Source organism: Ceratotherium simum, chromosome 7, assembly GCF_057802395.1.
Source record: "Ceratotherium simum simum isolate JZ-2026a chromosome 7, ASM5780239v1, whole genome shotgun sequence".
Classification (NCBI taxonomy): Eukaryota; Metazoa; Chordata; class Mammalia; order Perissodactyla; family Rhinocerotidae; genus Ceratotherium; species Ceratotherium simum.
In genome coordinates this window covers 38,356,810-38,371,809 of record NC_141906.1, presented here as the reverse complement: position 1 = coordinate 38,371,809, position 15,000 = coordinate 38,356,810, and the positions used below count along the sequence as shown (strand labels likewise).

Below are 15,000 nucleotides of genomic sequence, written 5' to 3'. Positions count from 1 at the left end.
AACTAAAATTACCATGGAAGCACAAAGAGGACAGGAAGACCGAGGAATGCTTCATGTAGGAAGTGGCATTGAATAGAATCCCCTGAACTTTTCACACAATTGACATACCTAACTAGAAGGCTCTGGAGATTAAAGGCTTAGTTAACTATTGCCTGCTCTGAGACCCCCTCTGTGACCTCCCTATTAAAATTAGGTCTATTTTGTTATTCTCTGTCAGAATCAAACCTGCACAATTACGGTTTCTAAAGTGTTTCTTTATTGTGTATCTGCTTGTTTGTTGTAGACTGTAAGCACTGTGAGGGCAGTAACCATATCTGGCTTGTCCGCTGTTGTACATCTAGCACTTATCCCATGGTAGGCACTCAAGAAATACCTGTTAACATTGAGGGTATTATGCAAAGTGAAATAAGTCGGAGGGAGAAGGTCAAATACCGTATGATTTCCCTCATTAAGTAGTAGATAATAACAACAACAAACAAACACATAGAGACAGAGTTTGGATTGGTGGTTACCAGAGGGAAAGCAGGGAGGGAGGATAGCGAAAGGGATAATTCGGCACATGTGTGTGGTGATGCGTTGTAATTAGTATTTGGGTGGTGAACATGATGTAATCTATGCAGAAATAGAAGTATAATGAGGTACACCTGAAATTTATACAAATAAACCAATGTTACTGCAATAAACAAAAAATTAAAAAAAAAAAAGAAATACCTGTTAAATGAATGAATGACTATAACCACTGATTGTCATTTCTCTGTACATCCTGTTAGCTCTGGGGAGTTGCTATACAAGATGGTGACACAGTGGCAGAAGCACCTGAAAGTAATCAAAGAAGCAACTCGGTCATGTTTGAACTTGCTGTCATTGTTCTGAGCTTTTTGGTTTCAGTTGAGGATATCCTTTTCCCTTCCTTTATCTTTTTTACAGTGCCCTTATCATTCAGACCGGATGAATGCTGAAAACAATGAGTAGTCTGTAGAGGGTATTTTTAAGTTGATGATAAAAAGTCTCTTGAGGCCATTTTATTGTGAAACCAGGACTCAAAATTTGATGTTGGAGTTCCCCAGGAGGAAAAAGCTTAGGCAGCTACTTTTTCAGTTGCTTCCTTTTGTGGATGCTTTTCATGTGAGGATTTTGTAAAGTGTAATTTTTCAGAACGCTAAAAGCCTTGAAAATCATGTATTAGTCAATGTAGTAAAAATAATTCATTTTAGAGCAATCTCTAAAAAGAGAACATTGTAGGTTTTCTGTTTCAGTGGTTCTCACAGTGTAATTGGCAGAAGATCCTCTGTGGGGGAAGAGGAGATGTGCTTTGGCATTATGTTGTAGTGTCTTGTTTTTATGTACTACTTTAAAAAAATAGTTTATTAATTTAACAGAGGTAACCAGGTCAGGGTCAGTGCAGAATCAGTTATTAAAAGGCAGTAGTGGTTGTTAACAGCTGTTCAAAAGACTTCTTTTTGTTGATTGCTGTTATTTGAATACTGCTAATGTCATACATTGGGTCCTTCTTCATTGTGATCTTTCCTGGGTGTATTATGATTTTAGAAAGTGAACGTTGTTATCTGTGTTATATATGTAGCAACTGAATAGAGACTTGGCTTTGAAACCTGGCTTATTTATTAGATTTGCTGTGATCTCTCACCTGGACCTTTTAATAGCCTCTGTTTATTCTTTCTCTGTGTCTTTATCATCTCCTTCTCCAGGCCAGCCTCCACAGAACACCCTAATGATCTCTTTAAAACAGATCACAACAAGTCCTAAAACTCTTTTAAGGCTTCGCATTGCTCTTAATGTTGAATTTAAACTCCCTACCGTGGCCTACCCGGCCCTCAGCCTCGTCCCATGCCACTGCCCTCCTGTTCACCGTGTTCCAGACACTTTGGTCTCTTTTCTGTTTCTACAACCTGCCAAGCCCTTTCTGGCATCTGGCCTTTGTATTTTCTGTTCCTTTTTTCTAGAGTTCTTCTTCTGGCTGGCTCCTTCAGGTTTTACTTTCAATGCCCCCTCCATGGAGAGGCATTCTGTGTTAGTTTATTAGGGCTATTGTAACAAAGTACCACAAACTGGGAGACTTAAAACAACAGAAATTTATTTTCTCATCGTTCTGGAGGTCAGACGTTCAAAATCAAGGTGTCGGCAAGATTGGTTCCTTCTTGGGGGCTCAGAGGGAGATTCTGTTCCATGCCCCACTCCTAGCTTCTGGTGGTTGCTGGCACTCTTTGGCTTGAAGCTGCATAATTCCAATGTCTCCTTCCGTCATCACATGGCCATCTTTCTTTTGTGTATCTGTGTCTTCACGTGGCATTCTCTCTGTCTCTTCTCTTATAAAGATACCAGTTATATTGGATTAAGGGCCTACCCTACTCCAGCATGAATTCCTCTTAACTAATTACATCTGCAATGACCCTATGTCCAAATAAAGTCACATTCTGAGGTCCAGGAAGGACATGAATTTTGGGGGGGCCCTCTTTAACCCAATATACCCTCTTTGACTCTGAGTTTAAAGTAGGCTGCATTAGTGGAGCTATATCTATAAACATTCTCACAAGCTATTTATTTCTGGCCTGATGGTGAGCAAGGCACTTCATCCGAGTACATTTCATGCATTGTATTCAATTCTGGGCACGCAATCCATGAGAGGGAATGTAATTAATTGGACTAGGATGAACTAGGTGAGAACTGGGGTTGCTCAGGTAGAGAAGAGAAGATTTGGGAAGTCATCACAGCCCTCTGCAGGAGGGCTGTCCCTTCAGATGAGGGGTAGTATAGAAGATCGGATTATAAATCACATATATCACAGGTCTGTATTCCTGTATGTGAGAAGCACAGTTTTTGCCTTTTTGGGGGGTGGGGTGGTATCTTTGTCTTTTTATATTATATCAGATACCAGCCTCCATCTCTTGGAAGATCTGGCATGGTATGTGATTATAGTAGTGCTATCAGGAGAATATTTTGCATGTTCAGAAGCACTCAGAACAGTAGAGTATAAAGGAAGAAAAACATTAGTAATACATCATATTATATTTAACAAAACAGGAGAATATAAACCTGTAAAGCTTTGTTTGATAGTACACAGTATTACATAACTTTCATAAGATTACCATTGAAATGCTTACGTATTGTGTATTTGACTATTTGGCAACATTTTTCACTCTTTAAAACAGAATAAATATAACATAGTTCAGATTCTCTTGCAAGTCAGCAAGCAGATTTTGGCAGCATTTGTCTGTGGTGGAGAGGACCTCATGGGTCTGGGAATTCATGATTGTGTGGAGATCAGGGATGACCTCAACTCTCCTGCCCCTTGTCCTTCTGTCACAGCCTCTTTATGAAATTCTCATCCTAGTTTTATCCAGCCTGTAAACTTCTCTACTCCTTCCCCTGGGTTGTGGATTTCTGCTGAAGCAAACCTACAACTAGGTAAGTTGTCATGTCTGCAAATTCAGCCTCCAACTCAGAGACCCTCTGGAAGCTTAAGCATCAGTACCTTCTTCCATGCTACACTTTTACCTCTGTCTTCAAATCACTGCTACATCTTTTACTTTCTTTTAATAGATAGATAGCCTTGGCTTCTACTTCACTGATTAAAAAACTAAGGTGTTGGGCCAGCTCCGTGGCTTAGTGGTTAAGTGCGTGTGCTCCGCTGCTGGCAGCCCGGGTTCGGATCCCGGGCACACACCAACACACCGCTTCTCCGGCCATGCTGAGGCCGTGTCCCACATACAGCAACTAGAAGGATGTGCAACTATGACATACAACTATCTACTGGGGCTTTGGGGGAAAAAAAAGGAGGAGGATTGGCAATAGATGTTAGCTCAGAGCCGGTCTTCCTCAGCAAAAAGAGGAGGATTAGCATGGATGTTAGCTCAGGGCTGATCTTCCTCACACGCAAAAAAATAATAATAGTAAAAAAACAATAAAAAATAATAAAAAACTAAGGTGTTGTGTGAGAGGCATTTTAGCTAGAACCCCTTCAGTTTTCTCCCTTTCCACCTAGAAATGTAACTCTTTCTGCACCTGTTTCCCAATACAGGAGGGGTTCCTCCTCTTGTCCAAGTCAAATCCTTCTGTCTGTGCTGTTGACTCCATTCCCTCCTGCCTCCTCAGAATCTCCCTGCATCATGAAATCCCCCTCTCACCCAGCATCTCAACTATTCCCTCTAATCACTTTTTGCCCTTGGACATTATACCTCTCCCATGTTTCTTCCTTCTTCATAAAACTCTGTTGGAGAAATGTGTTTTACATATTGATCAAATCAACATTTTGCAGTACCTTTGGCTTTACCAAACACTAGTATGCTGTTGATTGAGACATTATGATACATGTTTTACAGGAAGCTGTTATTCAGGTTAAATAACTGTGCACTGGCTGAGAGCTACAGCTTTAATTCCTTTCCAGCCCTAAAAACTGTGACTATAACTTTGTCACAAGGTCAGGTATATTTTAGATTATATACTTCAGTAAAATGCTGGTTATTCCTTCCCCTGCCCCTCCACCAAGATGCCGGTCTTTTGTCTGTATTAATTTATAGTTATTTATTTATCTTCCTGTTTCTCCCCCCAGCAGAGGGCATGCAGTTCCTGTTTCCTCAGCAGCCGGGAAGGTTCAACTGTTATGAGTTGGTTTTAGATTTTGTGCTTGGGTTCTATCTTAGGCATGTGATTTGTTACTGGGCAAAAGGCACATCCAACTTCAGCCTTTTATAAGTCTTCCAAAGCCAGTAACAGACCCATGCAATAAATGAACTGCACAAACTTGATCTTGGGAGCTTTGATTTCCATTCTCATTGTGTTGAGTCATGCTATTGTCTGAAGCTATGTTGGGTCTGTTATACCAATTGCAGAGCTAGGATGTATGCATGCATCTCTGTATATTCATTGATCTTCTCCCATGTGCCAGACATTATTCTAGTCACTGGGGATTTAGCAGTGGACAAAACAGACAGAAGTCTTGGCATCATTAAGGCTGTATTTCTAGTGGACTGATTGCATTCACTGTTGGTTTAGAGAGGCAATCTCGGATTTCAGTTAGGTTTCTCTATAGGAAGATTTTTATACCTACATCTGGCAGCAGCCTGATGAATCTAATCCTGTCTCCCCTCTCTTACCCTCAAACTATCTACGTCCTGCCATAAAATAAACAACAGTTTCTGAATATGTTTGTTTTGCACAGTTCATCATGCTCCCTTTGCTTGAAATGCTCTTCTGTACCTAGAAAAATTCTTGTTACTCTTCATGATTCAGCTCAGATATGACCTCCTTGGCACAGCCTTCCACAATTCCCTCAGGCGGGATGGTAACTTCCTTTTCTGAGCTCCCATAGCATTTTGTCTAGAACTTAACCCCACCATCATGTGATTGTTAGTATGTTCATCACTTTTGTTAGATTCAAAACTGGAGAGATGGAATTGTGTCTTACTCAGTTCTTCTTCCTCAATGCCTGTCATTTAATGAGTAATCCATATATATTTTTAAATGAAAGAAAAATTTAATGTAGATTTATTTAGTGCAGTATAATTTACGTATGACTATAGTGAAATAGAAATGTGAACATCACATGTACGTTATAAAATAATACATATATCTTAAAGAAAATCTTAAATGTTTCCAAATCTGTTAATTATCTTATTATATGTATAGAAAAATGCACCATTCTAACTCCAGAATCCCCTCAATTCTCTTTTTGCATCATTTTTCCGCTGCAAGAGTAAACACTATTCTGACTTCTAACAGTGTGAATTTTGAACGCTGACTTTAAAAATGAGTGATGAATGCCATATTTAAATTATGTGAATATATCTTTATTTTAAAAAGAAAGATTTAAAATAATTGGCCTCTCTGTATCTGTTTTTTTAATTGAGAATTTGAACTTGAGATCTAAGTTCCCTTCTTGTCCTAAAATTTTATGAATCTAATATTTAAAATTTAACAATCTCTCCCCCTTTACTTCTTATACAACAGCGCCCTCTGACGGTGTAACATTTCCTAAAATTTATGTATTTCATAATCACTGTGGTACTTGATCTCTAATTTGAAAGCTTAAGCTGTGGCCAGGTAATGCTAGTGGTGCAAAGCTTCCTGAAGCCATTGGAAGTTATCGATCATGTGGTGTTTTCACAGAGTTGTTCAGCTAACACATGATGCCAGAATCTTTAGCTGATGAAACACTTAACTGTTGTTTGACGAAACATGTTATTTCTTGATTTACTGGGACGTTTTAGGTGCTCTCAAGGGCAGGATATCTCCACCTTTGCTTTAGCAGTAGAGCAGAAAGTATTTTGATTTCATAGAACTTTGGTAATTTAGACTGTGATTCCCCCTCTGGACCCCACAGTCATTGGTCAGAGAAAGGAGGGAGACTGAGCACTGCACAGTTATTGGAGATATTTGAATCCCTTTTCCTACCAAGCATATACTATGTTTTTAAATGTATTTAGATGCTGTTGTGATATTAATTTATATCAGTATTGAATTTATAATAGCTTCGCTTATATATTTTCTCAAGCACTGGCTACTAAAATAGAACACGTCTATGAAAATTTTAACATTAACAAGGGGACCTCATACATAGAAACGTGGGGAACCACTGATCTAGAAGATTTGAACTGCATTCATTTAATAATTATTATAAAGTATCTGTCTTGTACAGGGGCACTGTGGTAGCTATTGTGTTCTTGCCTTTCTAACTATCCATTTATAAGTATGGGAGGCTGGATAGCCAGACTTTTTCCGTGGTGGACTCTCCCATATCACTCCTTTTCTTCCCTTTGCCCTTTGTCATTTTCTCTTTAAATAAATAATTTATTTCTAAGAATCTCCTTTTTAACATTAGGGGCAGGTTACCAAAAAAGTATAGAAGGAGAGAATATAATTCTCTCTCCTGGTTAATATGGACAGAAGGATGTGTGAAGAAGTGTCTTATGACATAATGATGATTTCATATGAAGGCTATATCTGAGGAGACTTTCACCTTCCTTATTAAAAGGGAAACTAGACTTGCTAAGGTTAGCAATGAAGAGAGCATCCCTGCGGGAAGGGAAGGACAATCCTGTTTCTTATGCTCACCTTCCTCTTAGAGGGACTTGGGATCATTTCCCTTGTCACCACAACACCATCCTCAAGGGATACTGTTTCTGTTTTAATTCTTTAAGTCATATTTAGTCTCCAGTCCTTCCTGGTATCTTCATAGTACAGGTGAGCAAAGGTAGAACATTTAAGCAGGATTTTTGAATGGCCCTGACATTATGAAGTGGAAATAAATAGGAGTCACGCATGATCTGATTCATAAGATACGGCTTGCTCTCCCATCTTGTCCTAACTCTGGGGCTACTCCTGTGTAAGGGACAACTTAACTTAGTGGGAATCCACTCATAGACATCCACCTTTCTCTGACTATAGACCTAGGGCTTGCCTAAACCTCACCTTCCTTCCTGGTTTTGGTTCCTTCTTTGAGAACTCCTATCCTTCCAACATGAAGGTGTCCACCCCTCAGGGGAGATCAAGCTTGCCCAGTAATGATGTCAGTCTCCATTTAGGAACTATAACAATATAATGCCACAATTCCAAAATTAATATAGGACACATACATCAAATGAAAGAAAGGGGGTCTTATTTTATTGTAGCATCTCTGGATTAGAATTGGAAACTACAGCACCCTCCTTCAAGGTGCTTTGATTTATTGGAGGTGTGAGTCCATTGTTTTTGTCCTGTATGTCTCTGAGTATACTTTTCATATCTTTAGTAAAATTTCAGTTAGCTATTATCATATATCTGGAGACATAAATAAAACTAACTGTATACTGAGTTTTCTAAAACCCAAGGCTACTGAATAAGAGTCAATGTGATTTTGTTTTTTATCAGTGGCCTAATTAAATGAATTAAAAATAATAGTATAGTAACAATTATTGAGTCAGGTCAGTGAAAAGACCAATATTCCACGTACTCTTCAGTATAACTATTAGTAAATAGCTGGGAGATATGTCCTTCATTTTGCAGGAGAAATATACTGTAGTGTCCCCTTCCGAAGCTTGAACTTCGTTGTCAGCCCTATCTGCAATAGTGTGTTAAGGGGACAAAAGCAGACTGGGTTTTGTTAGAGGTAGGATTGGGGAGGGAATAAAAGCACATGAAAAAGAATTGTTTTACTTTTATTTGTTAGTTATGTTACCTTGGCAAGTTATCTAACCTCTTTGAGTTTCAACATCCTTATTGTAAGAGTGGTGTAATGAAAGCACTCCCCGACGGTGATTGGGAGGTTGAGGTGATCTGTGGAAAGCACCAGCAAGGTATCAGGCACGTAGTAGGTGCTCTATGTTATCCATCTGCCCTCCCCCCATGCCCCACCCTGCCCCTAAATTGCCTCCAAAACTGTATCTAACAGATGTAACGTTCTTGCAGGCTTTTCTGGATATAAACCTCATTTTTGAGCAGTTTTAAAGTCCAAATGGTTATTTTTGCCCTAATAATCTTTATGTAAAGGATGTTCTTTTTGTTCCTTCTTGCTTACCCATTCTCATGGATCACTTTCTCCTCTACAACGTGAACGAGGGAAGCATCTCTTGAAATTTCTTGGACCACATTCTAGAAAGAACTACTGTGTGTGACTAGAGGTGTGTTTCCTTTTTGAGGTCATGCTTGTGTTGCTTTTACAGAACTATTATTTATTTTAGTTATTTCAACAAACCAAATTGCAAAAATAATTAAAAGCTGCAGCTCTGCCTCTGACTTTTGACCTTGGCCAAGTCATTTGATCTCTTTGAGCCCAGTTTCTTCAGTTGAACAACACAGGTCAAATGGGTTCTAAGGCCCTTGTCCTCTTTCATGTTGTGATTTATAAAATTTCATTATTCAGGAGTGCAGAGATGGGGAAGTGGCATGCAGGCCTCGGTTCTCAGCAGCAGAGGGCACAGTGCTCCTAGTGTGCCAGGCCATTAGGTATTGGAAACTGTCTATGGTTATGTAGCCAGAAATTGATACCCTTGGTGATAGGAAGGAGCCAAGAAAATTCTGTAAATTAATGTTTTGCAAAGGAGATTTCACTGCTTATTTCCAGCTGTTTAATATTTAGGTGAAGCACTCAAAAAAATAGCAGATTTTGACATTCTAAGGGTCCTGTAATTCTGTAAAGATCTTCATCGTCTCTCTACCTCATTTGCCCCACCTGAGTACTCCAGCTTAGGATTGGTGTGCAAATTGGATGGAGAGGAGAACATTTATTAAGCACTTATTATATATCAGGAATCATACCTGGTACTTCAGGTACATTTTCTCTAATTCTCACAGCAATCCTTTGAAGTATGTGTTGTTATCCTTATTTTATATAGAAAGACACCAGAGCTCAAAGAGGTTAAGTGACTTGCCTGAGCCCTCACAATAGAGATTCAAGTTCAGATCTGTTAACTCTCAAACTCTCTTTCTACCACACCAGGGTTCCTTCCCCCTCCCCCTAATCTAAACAGTTAGGGATGATTGCTAGGAGCTGGAGTTCCCTGAGAGTGGCCACACAAGGAAGTTTGACTTTCTCTGGTTCTGAAGTTCTTGTGGCCCTTGTTATTCTAGATGGAAGCTTTTCCTCTGCCAAGAATTTTTTACCATTTATGTTTAACATGATATGTACAAACACATACCCATGTTTTCCAATTTGAAACCTTTAGACTGAATTATTGGAATGTGTTTCTTTGAGGGCGGCTTTTAAAGGGTACAGCAAGGGCTGGCCCCGTGGCTTGGCAGTTAAGTGCGTGCGCTCCGCTACTGGTGGCCTGGGTTCGGGACCCGGGCACGCACCGATGCACCGCTTGTCAGGCCATGCTGAGGCAGCGTCCCACATATAGCAACTAGAAGGATGTGTAACTATGACACACAACTATCTACTGGGGCTTTGGGGAGGAAAAGGGGAAAAAGAAAAAAGGAGGACGATTGGCAATAGATGTTAGCTCAGGGCCGGTCTTCCTCAGCAAAAAGAGGAAGATTGGCATGGATGTTAGCTCAGGGCTGATCTTCCTCAAAAAAAAAAAAAAAGAGTACAGCAATATCTCATTTTACGAGAAGGCTAGGTTCTAAAGTCAGTGGGCAAGGTAAAAATCACTATGGCAAAATTATCTTTGAGAATCCCACGGGAAGGCATCTTGTTAGGGAGCCATGTACTTCCTTTTTCCAAGTCCAACACAGTCAGTCTTTCCTCCCCTGTTGCAACAGATCATGGTTTTTCCTGTTGAGCTTCAAATGATGCAGTGGCTTGTGTTTGGGGGCCATGTTGGGTGGTAATTCACATCTTTAAATACCAGAGTCTTATTCAGCAACGTGAGGTGTTTCCAGTATTAGAAGTATTCTGAAACCTAGATCAAGAGAAGGAATAGCAGATTCATGTCTTATTTTGGGGCTTATACTAACTCATTGTTTCTCAAAACTTTAGCCATACGTCAGAATCACATGGAGGGCTGGTTAAAACATAGATTACTGGGTTCTACCCCCACAGTTTCTGATGCAGTAGGTTGAGATTCAGCCAGAGATTTTGCATTTCTGACAGATTTCCCAGAGATGCTGCTCCTCTAGGGACCTCACGTGGAGAACCCCTGTACTTGTTGAATGGAAGCAGGTGGAATCACTTGTCTGTCTTCCCTTTGCTGTCTGTCTCTCTTGCTGTCTTTTATTTTTAGGTTGAGTGGGTGTAGTTGAATTAGTTTAAGTTAAATGTAGGGGTTGTGGCTCAGCCAACTCTTTATCCTGTTGCTTAGCTTCTCCTTGGCCCAGAACAAGTACTTGGCCATTCGATAGATGCTCGTTGCATGAGTGGTTGAGTGAATTAATGTATATAATGGGAAGGATTTTTAATACGTGGACATCATTATTATATACCTACTCTGTCCTAACTGCTTATTTTCCTGAAAGGTAGGCAGTATTGAGATTAGAACAGCTTGCTTATATTTTAGGGCTGTGTATGATGGTGATCATAGACATCAGGAAGTATGCAGTTAGGTGCAGTTTTGAGAAACTTGCATTTTGGGACCTGTGGTATGAGTGTGAAGTGTGTGTGTGCGTGTGTGTGGATGGAGCTGGGCATGGGAAGTCCCATCTGTTTAAGAATGGCCTAGGGAAGTCTTGCAGGGTCTGGTTTAGGTCCGAACCACCTCCTGCCCCAGGGAGGCTGGAGCAGCACTGGGTCAGCCTATGCCTGGTCCACACCAGACACTGCATTCTCACTCCTGTCCCTCCAAAGCACTGGTAAATTCAGCCCCCAGTAACTCTGTAATTCTGTAAATTCAGATAGTTGTACGTGAATCTTACCATCTTATAGGACTTGATAATTATATTTTAGATGGTGAGTTTGTTAAGTGAAGGGTAAAAAAAATCAAAAAATATATTTAAAGGTCAATTTAAGCTTAAAATTGTTGTCACTTTAATCGTTTTTTGCCACATTTTATATTATCTGCCTTGAAAGTCTTGGTGTCCTATGTGTTTTGTCTCTTTCAGTATAGATTAAATTTTCTGCCTTTAAATTCATTTTACTTTTTTAGGCTGAAGTATTTTTGAGTAAACTACAGACAGCATGATATGCTATCTTTAAATCCTTCAATGTACAGCTGTAAAAAATAAAAACATTTTCTTATGTAGCCAAAATAATGTGATCATTCCTAACAAAATTAAGTCCTTAATATCATCTAATACCTAGTCCATATTAAAATTAGCCTAATTGTCCCTGAATTGTCATTTATATCTCATTTGTTCAAACCAGAATACAATGTGGAATCATACATTACATCTGGTTATTATGTTGCTTAAAATTTATTTAATCTAAAGCAGTCCTTTTTTCATGACATTGCCTTGCAATTACAAGTCATTGTCTTGTAAAATGTCCCACCTTTGGATTTGTCTGATTGCCTCTTCAGAGTGTCTTCAGCTTGTTCTACCCTGTGTATTTCCTGGAACCTGGAAATTAGATCTAAAAGCTGGACTAAGATACAAGTTGAACATTTTTGGCAAGAATACATCATAGGTGATATGTGCTTCATGTTGTACCACATGAGGAGATACGTAATCCCTGCCTGCCCCACTATTAGTGTTGCTAACTGTGATCATTAGATTAAGGTGATGACAACCTGATCCTTCCATTGTTTTGGGGAAGTTGCATTTTCCCCTCATGACAAAAGAGTATTCTCTGTGGTATTACTTTGGCACTAATATGAATGTTTATTTCCCTGTCCTCCATTCTCCTACTACTTTTAACACCATTTAGTAATTCTTGCCTGAATCAGTAACTTCATTAAGGCTCGCAAAACTATCATTTTTCTAATTCTGTCATTCCTTCTGCATTAGCTGACATTTGATTAAACAGAGCTCTTTTTCATCGGCTGGCACTATTTGGTACCCTGAAACACAATTCTGTTAGAAAGGCAGGTTAAATGTTGAATTCTTTATTTTTTAATTCCCAATTTCAAAGTAAGGAGTTGGTTTAATAGACAACTTAAATGGTAGCAAATGAATATTTTTCTTTCTTTCTCTTTTTTGATATCCTTAAGGGCTAATAGATTTTCATGAATTGAAAGTTTCAATCAACTACAGTCATTCTTTTATGTTCAGTTTGTTTTATGTTCAATTTATCAAAACTTTAGCCACGATAGTCCCTTGTATTTGACTCCTATATCCGTTAGATAGAACTCCATTAATTTTTGAGCATTTCCTTGCTTCCTTGCACAGAAAGATGCGTAGGTTTATATTGTAGCTTCCTTGTCCCAAATGTCAATCGGCCACTTCACTAACAAGCCCTAGTTCCTTCAAAATCCTGGCACTTGGAATGTCAGTTGTTACTGGGGTAACAGTGTTTATAGATCTTTTCAGTGCTCTGTTTAGTTCTTGAATTTTGATATTGAAGGTTTGAATAATGAAAATTCAGGTAGTATGGAATCTGTGTATTTTAAAAAATATTGGGTTAATATCACTATTTCCAATTCAATTTTAACATTATTATGTTTTTAAGTAGCTACTTGATTTTATAATTGTATCTTTGCTCTTACACTGAAAATCTTGACTGCCAATACCATTTCTTTCTTTCTTTCTTTCTTTCTTTTTTTCTTGGTGAGGAAGATTGGCCCTGAGCTAACATCCCTTGCCAATCCTCCTCTTTTTGCTGAGGAAGATTAGCCCTGAGCTAACGTCTGTGCCCATCTTCCTCTATTTTGTATATGGAATGCTGCCACAGCATGGCTTGATGAGTGGTTCGTAGGTCTGCATCCGGGATCCGAACCTGTGACCCCCGGGCCACAGAAGCAGAATGCGAGAACTTAACCATTATGCTGCTGGGCTGGCCCCAACATTTCTTTATCTTACAATGTAAAGAAAATTATTTCAAAATAAAGGTATCAATATTACTACTACTAACAAAACCAAATAAGTTTAAAATTTTTATGATTATTTTTGTAGCAAAGTTGATTTTAATGGAAGAATAAATTTAATTACTTTTGTGTTGATCTCATTTAATTACTTTGTAATATGTCTTGTCTGTTTTGCTTTTATCATAGGTTAATCATTTTGGATTTAATACTGATAAAACTTTTAAACAGCGATACCTAATAGCTGATAAACACTGGAGGAAAGATGGTGGATCAATACTTTTCTACACTGGTAATGAAGGGGACATTATCTGGTTTTGCAATAATACGGTATGTGCAGATTTGTGAAATTCGTGTGCTCAATTTGACTTTTATTATGAAAAAACTGCAAAAAATGTTTTTCAGTGTATATGACCAAGTATTACTGTACTTAATTCTGAGGTTCTTTAAAAAGTAACAAAAAGATAAACTCAATAATAGTAGAAAAACAGCAAAATTACGTGAATAGGCAGTTCAGAAAAGAATAAATATAAGTAGATACCCAATAAGCCTACCTGTTCAGTCTTAAAGAATTACATGTGAAAAGAATGAAATACTATTTTTGGGCAATTGAATTTTAAAAGATATAAAATCCCAGCTTATTTCTAGAGTGAACAAGATATGAGGGACATGAGCACAGGAGTGTTATTGCATATAGTTTTTTTTTTTTTTTTTTGGGTTATGGTCTCTAGAATGTAAACACAAGGGCAGGAATTTTTGTATGGTTTGTTCAGTGTTGTATTCTCAGAGTACAGGACTGTGCTGGGCATGTAGTAGGTGCTCAATAAGTATTTGTTAAATGAATAAATGACTAAAACCTAAACAAAGCCAATGCAAACAAAAAAACACAAGTTTGATTGTCAAGTAGGAATGGGCAAAGGTCAAGTTGTAGCTGTGTTTTAATTTAGCTTTTCTGTTCTACCATTTTTCTTATGTTTGTGAGGGTAAAAAATAGTATAGCTGTCAGCTTGCATGCTTGACTGTATTTTCTATCATCTTTTATAATACTTAAATCCATTAACAAAACTTAATTTAGAAAGACACCTGAAAGGAAGAAATTTTTCCTTTTTAATGTGTCAGAGCTATGGCTAGGAAAGGTCAACCAAAAAGCTAGTCTATGAATGACCCTACAGTGGAGACTGAATCATGTTTTCTCTCCTGCCAGTGTCTGGCATGGTGCCAGGTATTCAGGAGGTCTCAGTAAATGGTTGTTAAACTGAACTGAATTGAAAGCAAAAATATAAACCCAATTATCCTGTGTTACTGCATTCCACATTTCTGACTATTTCCTCAGGACTGTTAAGAGTCTAAATATGTTGGTTGAAAATAAAATCATTCCCTGAAAAATGAGGTCCCAAATGTCTATTTCTCTTAGATCAATGACAAATGAAACCAGGGTTTATTTTCTATCAGATTCTTGCTCTGTTATTCTGTGAAACAACTGAGGCTGCCGTGTCTCCCTTTCTCTTTCTTGTGTCACTTGCCTTTTATGCCAAGGCCACAGGGCAGCTTCTGTCAAGTTATTTTCTCAGCTCCTCTTCTTTATTATAGGCAGGCAGCTATTCCTGCCTCCACCAGACCCCACCGCCCTGATAGGCACTGCAGCATACTGAAGACTTGCGGGAATCTCTGA

General features: G+C 38.6%; 1 protein-coding gene across 5 annotated transcripts in view; it reads left to right on the top strand.

The window, feature by feature from the left end:
- Nucleotides 1–15,000, top strand: part of PRCP (prolylcarboxypeptidase) — a 59,655-nt gene that overhangs the window by 18,330 nt on the left and 26,325 nt on the right. For all 5 annotated transcript variants that reach the window (XM_087433524.1, XM_087433527.1, XM_087433525.1 and 2 more), the window contains one exon: nt 13,518–13,658. In XM_087433524.1, coding sequence (XP_087289650.1) covers nt 13,518–13,658 — 141 coding nt within the window. The remainder of the gene's footprint in view (nt 1–13,517; nt 13,659–15,000) is intronic.